The sequence below is a fragment of the Telopea speciosissima genome, chromosome 5 (genome assembly GCF_018873765.1).
Source record: "Telopea speciosissima isolate NSW1024214 ecotype Mountain lineage chromosome 5, Tspe_v1, whole genome shotgun sequence".
NCBI classification, from domain to species: domain Eukaryota; kingdom Viridiplantae; phylum Streptophyta; class Magnoliopsida; order Proteales; family Proteaceae; genus Telopea; species Telopea speciosissima.
Window position 1 is genome coordinate 69,002,972 of NC_057920.1, and position 18,713 is coordinate 69,021,684.

General features: G+C 38.8%; 2 protein-coding genes across 2 annotated transcripts; both read left to right on the forward strand.

The window, feature by feature from the left end:
* Positions 1 to 350: 350 nt before the first annotated feature.
* On the forward strand, positions 351 to 9,864 carry LOC122661316 (pinin-like). The gene is made up of 9 exons (XM_043856673.1): positions 351 to 484; positions 571 to 678; positions 772 to 837; positions 964 to 1,122; positions 1,251 to 1,361; positions 8,408 to 8,491; positions 8,591 to 8,691; positions 9,007 to 9,091; positions 9,317 to 9,864. Exons 1-9 carry the CDS (start codon positions 410 to 412, stop codon positions 9,698 to 9,700), a joined length of 1,173 nt encoding a protein of 390 aa, XP_043712608.1. The 5' UTR covers positions 351 to 409; the 3' UTR covers positions 9,701 to 9,864.
* Positions 9,865 to 13,616: 3,752 nt separating this feature from the next.
* On the forward strand, positions 13,617 to 15,611 carry LOC122661318 (NDR1/HIN1-like protein 26). Its single transcript, XM_043856677.1, has 2 exons — positions 13,617 to 14,441; positions 15,163 to 15,611. Exons 1-2 carry the CDS (start codon positions 13,773 to 13,775, stop codon positions 15,247 to 15,249), a joined length of 756 nt encoding a protein of 251 aa, XP_043712612.1. The 5' UTR covers positions 13,617 to 13,772; the 3' UTR covers positions 15,250 to 15,611.
* Positions 15,612 to 18,713: the final 3,102 nt, after the last annotated feature.

An 18,713-nucleotide genomic window follows, 5' to 3' on the forward strand; every position in this document is an offset into this window, starting at 1 on the left:
GTAATAAAATGTATTATATCACTTATTGTCTTCATATATATAATATATTATATAACAAAATATGGGTGACATTTAAAGTTTATATATATTTTATAGTATAACTTAAAACAGGGCCAGGCCAGGCCAGATCAAGCTTAGCCCGAGGCCTCAACCCAACCCGACCTTGACTCAGAGCCAGAAATTTTCAGCCCTGACCCGCCCTTAAGGCCAAATATCTCAGCCCATGCCCTAATCGGGCTCAGGACGGGTTCGGGCCGACCGGGCCAAACTTGCACCCCTGCTACCTTGGGTTGAACAAATCTCTCCATCTTTGTCTTGAGGGTTTTGTTTTCGATAGACAACAAGGAGAGCGAGAGTATGTGTGTGTCTTTCTCCTCCTTCATTTCTGGCCGGAAGCAAACCACCAACGATGGGAACGGCAGTTGAAAAGACTGCAGAAGAGCTCCGTAAAGAGATCGAGGAGCTACACCGTCAGCAGTGGGAGGTTAGGTTCCTCTCTCTCTGTCTCTCATATTCTTTGATATTATTTATCTCATCTAATCACGATTTCGATATCGTTTGTCTTCACAGATTACTGAGCGGCTTCGGGACCCGAGGGGTCTCCGCAGAGGAGCCTTGCCTGCCAACGGACCAAGAAACTTCGCCAATGGAGGTCGTCAGCGAGGACTTGTCAGACCAGTAATGGTTTTTTCTAATCTTCTCTCCCTTTCATTCTCTGTTCTCTGGGTTCTTTTGCTCCGGATTTTGATTTATGTTCCTTCTTTATCTCAGGCCGATAGGGTTGGTTCTGATGATCAAACTCTTGCAAAGAGACGCCTTTCTTCCGCTGTTGTTAAGGTAATCTTCTTATTCATTGGAGTTGAATGAAATCTTTGTTTGTGATTTTTTTTTTTTTTTTTTTTTTTTTGTTATGGGTCAGACAAAATAATTATTTGCTTTGTTTTCACTGAGTTGGCGGTGTAGCTAGAGGATGGAGAGATGGCTGAGGAGGCTGAAGGAACGGAAGATGTCAAAGAGGCTGCCGATGGCACCACTACTACTGAGAATGAGAGTGATCGGAGATCATTGAATCCACCACTACAGCGTGGTGGGTTTAGGAAAGATGGCAACCCGGCAGCTAAGGTGGTAATTCTTTTTTTTTGTTTTTTGGTAACAGCTAAGGTGGTAATTCGAGGAACCTTTATCGGTTACTGAGTGTTTATTGTAGGCATGTAAGTGGGAACTTAGCTATTTGTGGTTGTTTTATTTAGGATTTGGAAATCCCGACGGAGCAGGTTCCTAGGGTGTTGCCTAAAAATGAGGATCCGAGTTTGGTTAACAGGAACAAGAGAATGCTGGGGCAACTTCTGGGGACACTAGAGGTATGTTTGAGAGAACTGCTGCCTCCCCCTACCGGTCTGTGTATATGGTGATGATTCAAATTTGCCTTTTTTTTTTGGGGGGGGGGGAGGGGGGGTTGTGGTTGTGAGTATATGTGGCATTGAGCTATGTTTAATGGTGCTTCTTTTGTTTTTATCTTAGCGATTGGATTTTAAACGAATGACAGTGGCTTTGGCAGTTCAGTGTTTTGCTAGTGTTTTATGTTGTAGGGATTATATTCTACACTTCTGTGTTTAATTTAGGCCACAACAAAATATATTTTCATTTCATATTACAAATGTAACTATGATTGGTAAGACATTCTGCCACCAGAAAAAGACTAGTACTTAATTTGAAATATGGATGCAGGTGTTGAAAGCTAGAAAGTATAGGGAAAGATCTAGCCTGTCAGTGCTGTAGAAAATTCTCAGAATAATAGTATTTGAAAAGGAAAAAAGGAATCCACCCTCCACAAACTAATAGATCCACCTTAGCTGATTTTGTAATCCACTCAATTTATAGGGGAAATCTGTCTCCGATTCATGAATTCACACACAGTGACAAGCTCATAGACTACCTATTAACTTGGACAACATAATCCATATGTATAGAGCTCTAAAATAATTCATCAAAAAATATAAAAAACCCTCTAAATAAATAACATAGCAGGACTCAAACTGAGTTGTTTATTAACTTTGACAACCTAATTTTATAGAAATTCTCAAAGCAGAATCTTCAAAAGTAAAGTAATTTATGGGGCTGAAGTTTGGCTCTTTGGCTTATGAATACAGTGCCTTGGAGATGAATGCAGCTCCCTATATTGATCTCGGCCTTCCACTAACTCTGGTTAGTGTTCCTCCAATTCTAGTGGATTCTTTGGGAGGCTCGAAATATAGAGCTCTAAGATAATTCATCAAAAAAATATAAAAAACCCTCTAAATAAATAACATAGCAGGACTCAAACTGAGTTATTTATTAACTTTGACAACCTAATTTTATAGAAATTCTCAAAGCAGAATGTTCAAAGCAGTAAAGTAATTTATGGGGCTGAAGTTTGGCTCTTTGGCTTATGAATACAGTGCCTTGGAGATGAATGCAGCTCCCTATATTGATCTCGGCCTTCCACTAACTCTGGCTAGTGTTCCTCCAATTCTAGTGGATTCTTTGGGAGGCTCGAAATATAGAGCTCTAAGATAATTCATCAAAAAAATATAAAAAACCCTCTAAACAAATAACATAGCAGGACTCAAACTGAGTTATTTATTAACTTTGACAATCTAATTTTATAGAAATTCTCAAAGCAGTAAAGTAATTTATGGGGCTGAAGTTTGGCTCTTTGGCTTATGAATACAGTGTCTTGGAGATGAATACAGCTCCCTATATTGATCTCAGCCTTCCACTAACTCTGGTTAGTGTTCCTCCAATTCTAGTGGATTCTTTGGGAGGCTCGAAATATAGAGCTCTAAGATAATTCATCAAAAAAATATAAAATTCCTCTAAATAAATAACATAGCAGGATTCAAACTGAGTTATTTATTAAATTTAACAACCTAATCCTATAGAAATTCTCAAAGTAGAATGTTCAAAAGCAGTAAAGTAATTTATGGGGCTGAAGTTTGGCTCTTTGGCTTATGAATACAGTGCCTTGGAGATGAATGCAGCTCCCTATATTGATCTCGGCCTTCCACTAAATCTGGCTAGTGTTCCTACAAATCTAGCGGACTCTTTGGGAGGTTCGAAACAGGTTTTTTCTATTATTCCCTTTGCAAGAAGGATCTCCATATGGTCTTTATTGACCTAGAAAAAGCTTATGACAGAATCCCTAGAGAGTTAATCTGGCAAGTACTAGAGAAGAGAATTGTTTCAAGTAAAAATGTGGACATAATTAAAGATATGTATGATGGTATGGTCACTTGTGTATGAACTGTCGGGGGGGGTCAAGGAAGTGAATTCCCAATTACAATTGGGTTACATCAAGGATCAGCTTTAAGCCCGTATTTGTTTGCACTTATCATGGATGATTTAGCCAAAGGCATTCATGATGAGGTTCCTTGGTGTATGCTTTTTGTTGATGTCATCGTTTTGGTGGATGAGACAAAAGCAAGGATTAACACCAAGTAAGAGTTATGGAGATCAACCTTGGAGTCAAAAGGTTTTAAGATAAGTAGAACGAAGATAGAGTATATGGTCTGTAACTTTGGTTACACTAGGACAGATAATGAGGTGGAGAAACTTGATAGAGGGAGATTCCGCAAAGTGATTATTTTAGGTATCTTGGCTCAATCATAAATAAAGAAGGTGATATAGAGGACGATGTTTCATAGAGAACCTAATCCTATAGAAATTCTCATAGCAGAATGTTCAAAAGCAGTAAAGTAATTTATGGGGCTGAAGTTTGGCTCTTTGGCTTATGAATACAGTTGCCTTGGAGATGAATGCAGCTCCCTATATTGATCTCGGCCTTCCACTAAATCTGGCTAGTGTTCGTACAAATCTAGTGGATTCTTTGGGAGGCTCGAAACAGGTTTTTTCTATTATTCCCTTTATCCCCCCAAAAAAAGGAACTAAACTGATTCCATTATATCTCTTTTAGATAAAGACATACTAATCAAGAGTTAAAGACACAATTAAAAACTATAGGATTAATAATTATGTCAAGAGGGGTTCATTCATTTGCCTATTTTTCTAGCTCATGTTTTGGTCTTTATTAGCTGAGATAAAACTTCTCAAAGGGTCCACATGGCAATTGTCAGTCAGGCAGCTATCATCTTTTACCTGGAAATCTCTAAGAACCTGTCCTTTATGAGATTCCAGATCTGGGTCTGGATCTTCTGCATTAAAAGGGCCTTCTACCTCTAGCTCTTCTAGTTCATGATAGACCATCTTGTTGTGTTGCATTGAATACTAATTAGCGAAATGAGCTAATATAATATATAATTACATGGAGCACAGTAAGATGTAAAGTGAAGCATATTACCAATTTCATTGCTTATTCTTTTCCCTTTTTTTTGTGTGTGTGTGTGTGTATTGGGGGGGGGGGGGTTCTATTTCCATCACTTTTTTGTGGATCTACCTCGCAAGGGTCACAACTTCTCTCTCTCTCTCTCTCTGTGTGTGTGTGTGTGTGTGTGATGGTTAGTATCCAACATTTGTATTTCACACAAGTCACAGGCCCAAGGATAGGTGGTAAACAGATCTGAACTAATATAGAATGTAGGATGACATAGCAGAGATTACCAATAGAATGGAGTCTAACTTGCTGGTTCTGCAGGTCAGCACATGAGTATGATAGTAGAAGAAACATTGAAGAGAAAAAAGAGAAGAGGTACTGGCTGTTCTGGATTGTGAATAGTAATGTAGAAGAAAAGAGAAGAGAGGGGTAGGGAAAGCTCATAGCCCACACACTTTAACCGGAAAAAAGTGGTGGAGGGCCTGGTTGAGGACAGGTGAAATCTGAGAAGAAACTCAGAGTAGCAGGGGAAGAGGAAACACACAACTGCACACTCATGCAGAGCGAAACCCTATTCAATTTTTTATTCAATTCTGTCCATTGGTTACAAGCAATGCCCAATTTAAAGATGTAAAACTAAGACTCCTAACTAGACACTAAAAACTGAAAATAACTTGCAACCCCACCCAACTATAAAGCTAAGTAGCCTATTCCTACGTATCCAACTCAAAACAAATTAAAGGCACAAAGAATAACTAAACTATTTCCAACCCTTGTTGGACCAAAAAGCCCGGTTGGACCAGTTCTGTTTGGGTTTGGGTTTCCAAACTTGGTCATGCTGGTCCAACCAGTCAAGTGCTACTACATCAATTCTTCTCCTCTGAAAAGAACCCGACTCCGTCGAGTTTGGACAAGGACCGAGGAGACCATTTGACCTAACATGCTAGAGGAGAAAAGATCATGCTGACCGCTGAAGCTCGATTGTTGGAGCATCCTTAGCTGGGACGAACTTCATTTTGAGTCCACTGTGTTTGAAGGATACATGTTCTAATAACCACAATGTTGAGCCTTCTTATCAAACAACCACGGACGCCCCAAAAGGATGTGACACACTCTAAGGGTAGGACATCACATTGAGTATTTGATTCCTGTAATCAAAGTGTTAATGCAGAGATTCTTTATAGGCTAAAGTTTCTAAAACTTATACTGGAATGGATTCATTTCCCTATGGATGTTGCAATTAATGTATGATGGAATTGCCGTTGTTGTTTTGGTATGAGAACCATATTTTTGTAGCTTCATGAATTTGAACCTTGATGGAGTCGAGATAAGATCCAAACATTAGATCTTCAGGGGAAGATTTTAATTCTTAAACTTCTATAGTTCTTTTGAATAAATGGAATCTGAGTTGCAGACGTGTCTTGTATCTCTTGAGCTACAGAAATTTTCTGGCCTGAGAAATGGAATGGTTGAGGAATATTCCTTTCAGAGTATTGTTTTCCTGATGTAGGACAATAGCAAAAGTACGCCTAACTCCCAGAATTTGAATGCAGAATGAAGATTGTGCAGGGGTTAGCGATTAATGAGTTGCAGGATGGGAAAGTTTTTAGGTTGATTTTTTGTTGACATGAAGTTTGGGTGAATATCTGGTCAAACTCTATCTGAATTGAACTTTTTTATGGGTGGAGTGTGAAATTGTATTCCCAAAATATGTGTATTACATGTTCAAAGCCACTTATACTACAGTAGCTCAGAAAAATCTCATAATAATTCATAAATCCCAAGACTATATTGATCTTACCTTATTATCTATTTTTAGTTCAAGGTTTTAGCAATACCATTTTATAGAAAGTGATTATTGCATTAACATATGCTTTTACTTTTCAGAAATTCCGGAAGGAAGACATGCATCTCTCTGCAACAGAGGCATACATGCGGAGGTCAAACTCTTTACAAAGGGTAAGTTTATCTATATTTACCTTTTTGTCAATTGAATATGATTTTATAATGTTACTGTTGTTGTGTGTTGATTTATGTTGTTGTGGCCCTTGCTTAACAGCTCGAGCTTCTAGGATAAGAGGTTTTAACATGGTATCAGAGCCAGGAGGTCGAGTGTTCGATCCCTGGTAGTACGAGGGATATGTGCCATGTGTTGTTGTGCCCCCTTAGTGCCACATGATGGTGTCACGTGCAGAGCCGTGTGTGTGTGGGCCTGCACATGCCGGGGGGTGTTGTGTGTTGATATACATTGTTGTGGCCCTTACGCTCGAGCTTTTGGGATAAGCAGTTGTAATAGTTATCAACAATCTACCTAGTTTAAGGCAGTTGATTGTGGCTGAAATTAAACTTGTACAATCAGAAGCATTTCTAATCCAATAAACTCTGCCTGCTTCTCATAGATGTATGCATTATTTTCTCACAATGAAACTTCATGTTTGTGGGTTGTGGAGGGTATGTATGTGTTTACCCTTTTCTTTAAGTTATTATTATTTTTTTCCTTCTTGTGTGTGTGTGTGTGTGTATTGGGGGGGGGGGGGGGGACTGTTTTCTGGCATTGATTGTCCGTACTTATTTGCTGCAATTATTTCTACTTGGTATCTGAGGGAACAAGCGCATATGAGGTAAACCCTAACCACAATGAAGTATAACATGTTGGGGATCATGGAAACTCAACCGGGCCACTGAAGAAAAAATTAGTTCTTTTAGAAAATAAGTGTGTCTTGCTGTAATCAATCTGATCTACGTGAATTCTGGGCAACTCTTTGGTTGAGACCAAATACACATAATATTGTTTAGGCAATAACAATACAGCCGGTGATCACTTATCAAAAATAATATAATACAGTGGGAAATCCCAATGTAATTGCGTCTAAGAATTATATAAAAATTGTGTGACCAACTTTGATATATGGGGTATAATTTCTTGGGTGATGAGTTCCATAACACCTGTACCCAGAACCCATTCCATCACACCTTTTATTACTCCTATGTGGCAGTTCAAGTGGGATCCGAATTTGGACATGTTGTTGACATCTTTGTTTATCCAATGATCAAAATTTCACACTAATCTGACAACCCCATGTGTCATCATAGAGTTTTACGTGTCTGGGAAGTGAATTAAACATGAAAGTAATAGGAAGGATTAAAAAAATTGGAAGGGGGGGGGGGGGGGAGCACATAAATTTTGGGCCATATGATTGAAGTAGGACACCAAATTTAACAAGTGGCGTACCAGAGTGGGGCTCCAAATCTTTACAGCAGTCACCGTGCCAAATCATCTGTGCATGTGACTGAACAGTGGCAGGTGTGATGAAAAGGGTTCTAAGTACAGGTTTTTCTCATATAATCTCTAATTTCTAATCATAGTTGTCAAGGTATCACCTACACATCCAGGCACCTTGGTCGCCTTGGTGGTGTCGCCTTGCGTACAGGACCTCTCCAACGCCTTGGGTCTCCTAAATGCCGTGACAACTATGTTTCTAGTAATTCATATAGATTCCTAGATATTCAAAGGGTGTGTTGTTGCTCGTAATTCACATATTCGTTATTGATTGTTTGGAAATTACTAAAACTGTATAGAGCTCAAGAGGTGGGTTAATAAAACTATGGGCATGTGATGATGTTTATATTTTTATACTAAATAGCTAATTAAGAAAAGAAATTCAGACTTCTTTTTGGTCCATAAGTTTGTCTTTTAACTCTTTTAAGTATTTTGATTTTATGGATATGTCTAAAATATACATTAGAGCATCTAATAATTAAAGATTTCTCAAAGTTAATATCCTGTTATTCTTGTAGAAAGCATGCCCGCCAATAGTATCAATTAAGAGCGTACCAATTTTGCTAACCATCCAAATGAGAGATTAGGAGAGGGTCAGAATCTTGTTCGGTGGTTTAAATTGTTTGTCAAACAGTTGGTTGCTGGCATGTTTTGTGTACCAATTAGATGGACTAATTCCTTCTTCGAACAAGAAATAAAAGTTTTCATATCAAAATATGTTGGTTTCTTGAAAGATTTGGTGACCCTTCCTGGCTAATGGAGGGAGTTCTGCAGTGGAGTTTATTCTGTGATTACTAAATGATTGAAACTGTCTTTAGGCTGAGCAAAGGGCACGTGAAGAAAATGAGAGGCTGTGGCAGCAAGAACGTGAACAAATTGCAGAGAAAAGGAGAAGGGATCTGGTCTGTTAACTTGTTTCTTTTCCCCTGTGTCTTACACTTGTGACCAGAGCAAAATTGAAAATGGTTTCTTTGTTAATATGACCACCTTTTTCGCTGCAGACTCTCCGAGCACGTGTTGCTGCCAAGGCAGAAGAAAAGAAGTTGGAGCTGCTATTCCTTCGGTGGAGTGAGCACCATAAAAAGCTTTGCAATTATCTAAGGTACATTGTATTATCCATATATGTAAAACAGAAATATGAACACCTGGATATTGCCACGCATACTTGTACTAGTTTCTTTTCTTGGTTACTGTTTACATGCATTTTTCTTCTTTTCATGCAGGTTATGTTTAATTTTGGCCCAAAGTGTCCTATTCACAATTTTATTGAGGCAAAGATAAGTTTCTGTTCGTGTGCATAATGTTGAAGCAACTGGACACTTCCTGCTTCTTCGCAGGATTATAGGTAGATCAACATAATTTATATTTGGTTAATATCTGACTCTTGTTTGATTGTTTGTGGGTTGTTGTTTATTAGGACTAATGCGGAGCCACCAATATATTACATGCCTGTGAAACCACTAGAGGAAGATGCTACTCTGGCTGAGGAGCATAAAGAAAAGGTGAGTTGTTGTTTGGATTTTGTTGCTAATCTTGCTACAACTAAATTGCCTTCATATCTGAAAGGGAAGTGAGTGGGAACCCCATTATGGATCTCTTAATAAGATATTTTACCTTTGCATCACACCCTAGTTTTTATGAATCAACCTTTCAGAATTGAAATATAATTAGTCCTGAGTGTGAAGGTGAAAAGAAATGGTGATACATACTTGTAAATTACCTGCCAGGCTTATCAGGAATGGAAAGCTGCTAGAAGGGAAGAACTATCAGAATATCAGAAGCAGATTGCAAAACAGTATGTTGCCAATGTGGAAACAGAGCTGGAGAGATGGCAAAATGCAAGGAACGCAAGAAAAGAAAACTACAATCTGAACCAGGAGACGATGGACAATGAGCTTGAAACCCACAGGCTTGAGCATGGGCCCAAGACACGGAAGATCCTTGATAGTGGCAACAATGATGACGAGGATGATGTGGAAGATATTAATGTTGGAGAAGACGATATGATGGATGATGTGCTTGGGGTCGATGATAATAGCCGGAGGGTTGATGAGTCACTGAAGCCTGAAGAAGGTAATGCCAGTCCAAATCCTGACAATGTAGATCAGTAGTAATTTAAGCACTCCATTGTACCCTTTCTTTTATGTTTGTAGCCCCCAGTTATTTCTATTGTGTACCAAGTTGAATATTTACCAATTCTGGATTGGTGTTTATTTGTTTGTATTGTTATATCTCATTGATTTTGCTCAGATTATATATATCATATTTTTATTTACTTTGGCTTGTTTTCCATGACTAAAACCAATTTGCTGGTTTGTCGGTTATACTTCTAAACCATACCAGGGGATTTTGGGAAAGCTACTTTTGTCATGGTGAATGTAAATTGATTCATTGTGACCTAGTGGTCGTGGGTTCAAGTCGAGAAACAGCCTCTTTGCCGAAGCAGGGGTTAAGGCTGTGTATGTTATGACCCTCCCCAGACCCCGCAGTGGTGGGAGCCTCATGCACTGGGTACGCCTTTTTAATGTAAATTGGTCCCATAGTTCTCTTTTTTCTGAATGACCTAAGCAAAGTTGGCATCTTTTCGAATTGTTTCCTTGTCGCCTGTTTTTACTGTCATTGCTGTGAACTCGCTTTCCTTCTGACTAGTCCTTGATGATTTCATCCCTTGAAGTTACTGTATAAAAGATGGTGAGAAACTGTGACTACAGAAATTTGCTGGGACTTGGAACAAGTCATGGTAGAACACCTGGATCCAATTTGGTCTCTGGCATCCTCCCTTTCGGAGAGATTGTATGCCTGGCTTCTGTTTCTTGGTAAGTTGAAGACAGGTCTCATTTGCTGAATTACATTCTAATGACAGTTATATTTACAATTTCCAAGAGGAAGACCTATAAAGGTCTTGTTCTTCTTGTCCCTGCAAATGAGAATATTGTTATTAGAATGACTGACAGCAATCCATTTAAAAATTCTCAATTGATCTTGTTCAATATGCATATATACGTATACTCATGCTAGGACTCAGAATCTCCATTAATATTGTGAATTATGACTACTTTATTATATAGACATACTCTGTGACACCCTTTATGAACAGAGTATCCAACTCTGCTCCTATTGTGAATAAGATTAAGATACATAGTTGATCTTGTTTAATAATTAGTTGCTTTTTCTCTTTCTTATACAAGTAGCACTGTTACACACTTACACCTAGAAATAGAATGGCTTGTATGACATTTTTTCTTGTACTGGATGCTATGTTATCTAAGCACTTGAAAGTTGAAATAATTAGCCCTGCCTGTATTCGCCACATCAAATTACTAGCCCAGATTCAAGTGTTGAAATTTCAAACCTTAGCTAGAGGGCCGCACTGAAGGCATCTTAATTTCTAGAAACCATTCCTTGATCAAACTTTCCTTATGGAGAAACTTCCCCACTTCCATCATTGAACACTTAAATGTTCTTTATATATACATATAGGAATGCTTAAATTTTCTTTATCCTGACATGTGGCAAATAGTGAAGTATTATTCTTCACTAGGCATAGTGATAGGAAGAAAACCATATATATGTATGTATGAACACTTCCGTTAGAAGTACACCATAAACTTGTTTGTAATAGCTCAAGTGCTGTCCTTATAAAAATCGGACATGCTTCTGATAAGAAATTCGAGCTGAAGGCATAACATGAGGAGCAACTTCTCATGTTGGTGAGGCTCTAGCACTTGTTGGCCTACAGACAGTTCTTAAAGTTTTCCTAAGCAATGTTGTGTTCCATTCTGACTGTTTCGTTTTGATTAGATGTTTCATTGATAATGAGTTGTTGCCGCTTTGAGATCTCCACCATTGTTTTAGATGGTTCAGCTCTCTCCCTCTCTCTCTATTTATTTATTTATTTATTTAACAACCAAGAGGTTTGACTTTTATTCATTGGATGAAACCTTTGAGATGCATCTCACGATAATAGAGTATCATTTAGCTTCTCCATCTTAGCCCAAGAATCCAAATTAGGGGTGATGGATATGTAAGTTTTTGTCTTTTTAATTACACAGACATTTGAGAAGTGTTTAAATAAAGATGCAATATCTAGCAAAATATATTAAATGAATCCCAAGGCCAATCAAACAAAAGCCTCTCCACCCAGTTTTTAATTTCCTCACAATCAGTTCAAATGTCGTTGGAGATACCTCCTAATGATGTTGCCTACTATAATAACCCTTGGAGTATTCCCCATGCTTCTGGGTTAAAACTATCAGATTCAGCTCATTGGCGCATCGATTAACATTATTATTAATCCTATGAAGATCAAGATGACAAAGATTTGACACATTGATTACTGGCTTGCCATATGAAATAGCAAGTTCAAGAAAAAATAGACATGAAGAGCAATTTATCATTGCGAGACAATTGGGATGAAAGCAACAATTTCTTGAACAAGTCGCGAATGGACCTAACTTGAAGGTACTCTGTTCTACATCCCGGCCACCTTGTTGCCCTAGTTCTTTTCAAAAAAGAACAAGACAGAAAGTGATGTCAAGAGGTTTCTACCTCATCATGACAAAAATGCACTAATCTTTGGTTTTCTTAAAAATAAAACATTTCAAATTCTCAATTGGCAAAGATAAGTGAAAAAGAATTGTGTCCGAAGGTGTACATCATGTGTCTAGACATATGGGGGATAACATGATCGCCCCATCTCTATGAATGTGCAAATGATACTCCACATGATACCCCTGTATGATCTTCCATTGGCCCCTGTTCGTGCAGGAACCACACTCCCGAACAGAAAACACTCCACCCTAAAATAAATGTAAGAAAGTGGGCAATAACTTGTTCAAGATGTATAGTGAACAGCTAATTGATGGTTTTGAAGAAGAAAGCCCTCATTACTAAAGCCACAATTGGGTAGTAAAAAAATTTGTGATTTGACCTGTAATTGGACTTCTGAAATGGTAATATCATCATTTAACTCCTACCCCTATTATTGTACAAGGTTAAAAATACCTTTCACCAATCGAAACACACACAGTTAAGGGTTTAATTCAATCCAGTCCAAAAACCAACATAAGACCCTTTTTTTCCATGATGGTCCAATCAAAGCATCTTTTAAGCAAAGCTGAGATGGTTTAAAGATCAAGGGCATCTGCAACTTTAATGCTATTTTTTTTATTTTTTTTTCATTTTTTTGATGATCAACTTTAATGCTATTTGAAACAATAGTCCATGAATCATCTTATGTCTTTCCCACTTTTATAATATCTGCGGCAAGATCAAAAACCGCCACAACCCCCTAAAAGCCAAAAGGTTAAGCAAAACAACAGCAATGTGCGGCTGTGCGATCCCATCTTCACATCTAGCGCACATTAGAGGGACCCCCCTTCCCCTAAATTAAACCTCAACAAAAGCAATCCCACACAGGCACACGCACACCCTCACCCACACTCACCACACACTGGTAGTAAGGGAAGGAAGAGAGAAGCTAGCGTTATAGCCACGGTTATCACCACAAAGAAAAACCACCCCTATGTTTCCAGTCCTATTCTCCCTTAAACCAAAACCACCACCAGTTGCTTCTACTGACTCCGTTATCACCAATTGTAGAGTCCAGATTCGTTGTTTCTCAGTATCAAAATCTCCAGGACCCATTTTGAAGGGTCTAGATTTGTGTTTTTCAAATACCATAAGTCCATAACCTCCACTTTCCCCACTTCATATGGGACCATCTTTTTTAGGATCCAGAAAAAAAATAATTTGGGGGACAAAGATACCACTGGAACAGAACCCATTATTATTCCATTTTCAATCCTTATTTTCAATCCTTATTATTCATCAGTGAAGCAAACAAAAGTAATCCACCTAGCACACACACACACACCATACACAAACAAACAAGACCTCTCTCTCTCTCTCTCTCTCTCTCTCAAAAAAAAAAAAAAAGCAGAAAAGAACAAAGAAGAAAGAGAGAATGATAAGAGGGGAGAAAACTAGAAAAGGGTGAGTGAAGACTGAAGTTTAAAGAGTGAAGAGAGAATTAGATAAGGAAGGTGGAAGAGGTTGGGGGTTGGGGGGGTTAGCAAAATCTTTGGAAGCAGAGAGTGAGAGAGAGAGAGTAAAGCAGTGAGGAGTGAAGACTGAAGAGGAGAAAGCATAGCACTGCAACAGGCTGAGCAAAATAGCAGGAGAATGACAACGCGGGCTAACGTGAACGGCGAGCACAGACCACGCCCATCCGGCCAACCTCAACACCAAAACCATCATCACCCCCAAGGCCAAGGCCAAGGCCAAGTCCAACAAAATTACTACCCTCATCCCAACTACGCCTCCTCTTCTTCTTCTGCAGCCTCCTTCAAGGGCTGTTGCTGCTGCCTCTTCCTTCTCCTAACCTTCCTAGGCCTTCTCGTTCTCGCCGTCGTCCTCGTCATCGTTCTCGCCGTCAAACCCAAGAAACCCCAATTCGATCTCCAACAAGTTTCGGTACAGTACGTCGGAATCACCACCGCTCCGGCGAGTCAAACATCGCCGGCGACCAGTGCTTCTCTCTCACTCAGCATTCGGATGCTCTTCACGGCTGTGAACCCTAACAAGGTTGGGATCAAGTACGGTGAATCAAAGTTTTATGTGATGTACAAAGGTGTGCCTTTGGGGGTGGCGACTATGCCTGGGTTTTATCAGCCATCGCATAGTGTGAGGCAGGTGGAGACGACGGTGGTGGTTGATAGGATTAATTTGCTTCAGACTGATGCTGAGGATTTGGTGAAGGATGCTTCGTTGAATGATAGAGTGGAGCTTAAGGTTATGGGTGATGTTGGTGCTAAGATCCGGGTTCTTCAGTTTACTTCTCCCAGGGTTCAGGTTAGCATCCACCACCACTACCTCACTCACTACCTTTTATCACCAGAATAAAAGCCCTTTTCTCATGAATTTATGTTTATTCATCTCTTTGGCTTCCCCCATTTCTATGCTAATGTGCGCCGCTTTCCTGTCTGTTCTTGCTAATGTGCGCCATTTGAGGGAAGATGGGTGTGGCCGTTTGGGCTTTTCTTTTTTTTTTTTTGTGTTTCTTTCTTTCTTCTTCAGTTTTTTCATTTTAGGGGTGGGGTTATAATTTTATCGACAAAATTTCTTTCTTAAATCTTTCTTAGGTTTCTTTCTTCTTTATCACTTCCATCTCTTTGAATTCTGCCACTGTATGCAACGGTTCCTATCTTTGGGGTGCTCAAAATCCAATCCTAACAACCCTTCCAAAGGAGGAAAATGGAGAAAAGGAAATAGAGGAAGCAATTCCGGCCCTTTTTTGACCGTTCTTGCCATCTACTTCTGCTGTTTTTCTTACTTGCTTTTGGGTATAATGCTGTTGAAAACTTGACATGTATTGTTGAAAATCCGGCCCACTTCTGCATTTTCTATATTAACTTTTCCTTAACTTACCCCCCAAAAGAAATTTTAATTTTTCCTTCTCCCAAGAAAGAAAAAGACAATAGTTTTGTTGTCTACTCAGTGTGATTAACTAGAGTCTTCCTGTGTTTATGGGGTTCTAACGTATGGATTTTGTGATAAACTACTTGTGGGGCAGGTAACAGTGAACTGTATAGTGGTGATCAGTCCAAGGAAGCAGTCACTGACTTACAAGCAATGTGGAGTTGATAGTGTGAACGTCTGACCAATTTGAGAGAGAGAGAGAGCTCATTGGGATGTATGTAAAGGAGTGGGGAGTGTTCAATCTCTCTTCCTCCTCCTTCGGCTGCTGCTTCTTTTTCCCATAAAAAAAACTTTTGTTTTTCCTTCATTTTGCTGGAAACCCAAATCTGTATAACCTCCACTGTCAATTCAAACAGAGAATTAGAAGGGGCTAAAGCACAGGAGGAGGGAAAAAGAAGTAATACCCAACACTTGAAATTTTCTGAGGATTTTCTTTTGGATTATTATGGTACATTGACATTGGAATTCTTCTTTGAAATTGGAAATGACTAGTGAGAACTGAAATTATTATGTGAAATTGAAAATGAAGATTTGATTATGTGACATTGTCTTCCCCACCCACCCCCCCGGCTTTTTTTTTTTTTCTTTTTTTTTTCTCCTTTTCTCGCACTTCTTTTGAGTTGGTGACTTCCATGGGTTTTACTCATTTGAATGTGCAAAGGTTTAATTGTCTAATAAAGCCTGTCAAACAGAGTCACCTTTCGGTGAAGAGAAAGGCAAATAAAAGGAGCTGTATTTGCTATGTAGATCACAACCAAGTTCTTTTTTTAAAAAAAAAAATTAATGAAAGAATCCAAGCTAAAATAAAGCATACAGAAACTGCAAACCTTAATATCAACTTCGCCACTTTGCCAGAAGACACCCACACATCTATTGATTTGAACCCCATTTGCAAATTTACTTCTAGCCCAGCTTGAACCACACCCCTGGATTCTGCCTCAATCTTCCCTCTGTCACACCATAATCAAAATACAAAAGATAAAAATATCTTGGTACAAAATGAAGGAAAACCAAAACACCTCATTAGTTGCAGGATCAGAGCTCCCATAGCTAACAATCACTGGGGATCTTGTGAAAGGAATATCTGCTGAACATCTCATCAACCCCACCAGAGGCAACATCAATAGATATAAGTAATTCTGGTTTCTTTTGAATTACTTATATGTTTCACCATTAAAATTTTGGAGGGCTGTGTTTACCATTTCATTTGTAACATTGGATAGATGGGATCATGTGAATTGGCTGTTGGTCAAATCTTATAATTGAACTCCTCAATATGCCTAGCATCTAATAAAAATCAATCATATGGTATGGCTGATCATGTGATGGATTTTTCCACAACTGCTTTAGTGTTGACTAAAATTGACCTGTGCAGTGTGCGATGTGAAATAATGTTTTTGGTTCAGAAATAGAATATAGAAAAGGACGGACATGTTGCCTGTAGTATACATCCTCTCATTATCACTGTCACTCTCTTTTCTTTTTTCTTTTTTCTCTTCTCAATGACTATGTGAATCACCTCGTACGATGAACTGATATCTATCGAAATTCAGTCTTTCTCCTTTTCATTGGTTTAGCGTGTAAGTTGCAAATATATTTTGCCTGTGTATCAATCTTTCTCCAATTAAAACATGAATAAAGGGTGATGTTAGCAATTCACCCACAAAGTTTGTGCCCCAGTTGATTTATCATGTGCCAAATGAAATAGAAGTGCTGGTCTGAAGCTCCTTAGAGAGTTAGAGGGGAGTGGACTAGCTTCCTTTCACAGGAAGGGTGTAAGGTGTCCAAGGGTGCCCTAGAGATACCTTTCTCTGGGGTGCCCATGCTAAGGACATCTCCCTCAAATTTAATCATTAAATAAAGAGAAAAACAAAAGGGAAGAAAATGAAGCCACCGGGAAGTATCTGACTATCACCCAATAATACTCTTTCTCTCTGAGAGATATGTGTGTTTCTTTCTCATTAACTACAAACCCATCTAGCCCATGTTCTTGATCTTTCTTAAATTAGCCTAAGGTAGGCTTCTTAACAACAGCGCTCTCAAAGGGTTTCCTGTTCCCTAAGAAATCCTCCATCCATGTAAGAATATAAAATGCGATGATTGTGAGTTGTTATTGTCATTAGATATTTAAAGAAAATTTTATCTTTGAGAGGAAAAAGGTGAACTACAGACTGAACTCTCAAGATGGAAAAAAAAAATCCCTTAGAATGGAAAGTCCATTCAAATTTTAATGCTTAAAGTTGAAACCCAACTAATTAAATACATTCTCTTACAGTGTGTATATGTGTAAAAGAACCATCCTATCTACTTCCAAGCCACTTAACAAGTTTTTCATTATCTATATAGGAGGGAAAAGGTACTCTGAGCTGCTAGGGTAAGGTATGATAGCACTTTTGGTTTATCTCCTTCCTCTTCAAATGAAATGACTTTACTGCCCTCCTATGTATGCCACTGTTTTTTCACACTTCATTGGTGTGTTACCCTATGTTGCTTGTCCAGAAAACTTCTCTCATTTATTTAAAGGAGAAAAGATCCTCAGCCGGCGTGGAGATGCCTTCCCACGCCCTCTCACATCCTGATCGTGTAAATCCCTGACACCTTTTCTCTCCTCCCTGGCCATGTGAGTCTCTGTAGATGAAACTTTTTCCCATGTCATGATTAATGTGACATGAGAGATTTCCCCACACTGGCAGCGTTTGGAACTTTTTACCTTGTTTAACAAATAAGACCTCAAGCTCAAAAGAAGAATCCCAAACAGCAAATAAATAGATCATGAATTTAATACATACAGGACAGCTGCATTTGAATCCAAACAACTTTGTATGGGTTCTTTAGATGCATGTACGTAGTTAGAAGAGTATGAATGAAGATTTGTAGACGTATGTGGGTGGGTATATGCGCAAAAGTAGGATAAGAAGGGTGGGGTTTATGCGGAAGTCTCTTTTTTCTTCTGTAATCACATGGGCTTGACGTGGGAAGACGAGTTTATAACTTCTATAAGTGCACAACAGAGTGGATTTATATGAAAGGCAAATCTGGATTTGGTGTTGACCATTATAGAGAGAGAGAGAAGATCCATATCCTATAAGACTTGTTAGGAGGGATGCTTTAACAAATTAGAGAACCATGACCGTGAATGTAAAGGTTTATGGAACCTTTTTCATCTCCCTTTCTGCTGGTCATTCAAAGTGTAGTGCACGTGCTAGATAAACTGTTAAAAAGTGTTTAGGAATGGTAATTAAGTTGGTTACAGGGGTGATTCTAAAGTCATTATCGGGTTAGGGATACCTATGACATCTACAAAAAAAAACCCGGATATGTACATATTAACGGGCTAAGAACATTTTGGGACGACAATGGATTAGGTTAAAGGGGTTAATGATATGTAAATATTGGATTAGGGTTGAGTATGATAATTGAAATACCTCTGGTTACCTTGTAAAAACTAATGAGCAGCATGGGTGCTTAATGGTGTTGTATGGCTATGGTTTTCTTAATCTATAAGGGACAAATCCAAGTTCCACAAACCCCCCCCCCCCAACCCTTTTATCTTTATTGAAACCGAGCCAAATATATCTAACTTCTTTGCAATAGGTATCCATCTCCCGAAATGATCTTTGAGCAGTCCACTTAAGAAGGCCTTTC

Coding starts and splice junctions, on each gene's coding strand:
- LOC122661318 (XM_043856677.1), top strand. CDS start 13,773: ATGACAACGCGGGCTAACGTGAACGGCGAGCACAGACCACGCCCATCC. Junction 14,442..15,162: donor TTACTTCTCCCAGGGTTCAG/GTTAGCATCCAC, acceptor CTTGTGGGGCAG/GTAACAGTGAACTGTATAGT.
- LOC122661316 (XM_043856673.1), top strand. CDS start 410: ATGGGAACGGCAGTTGAAAAGACTGCAGAAGAGCTCCGTAAAGAGATC. Junction 8,492..8,590: donor AGAAAAGGAGAAGGGATCTG/GTCTGTTAACTT, acceptor TTTTCGCTGCAG/ACTCTCCGAGCACGTGTTGC. Junction 9,092..9,316: donor CTGAGGAGCATAAAGAAAAG/GTGAGTTGTTGT, acceptor ATTACCTGCCAG/GCTTATCAGGAATGGAAAGC.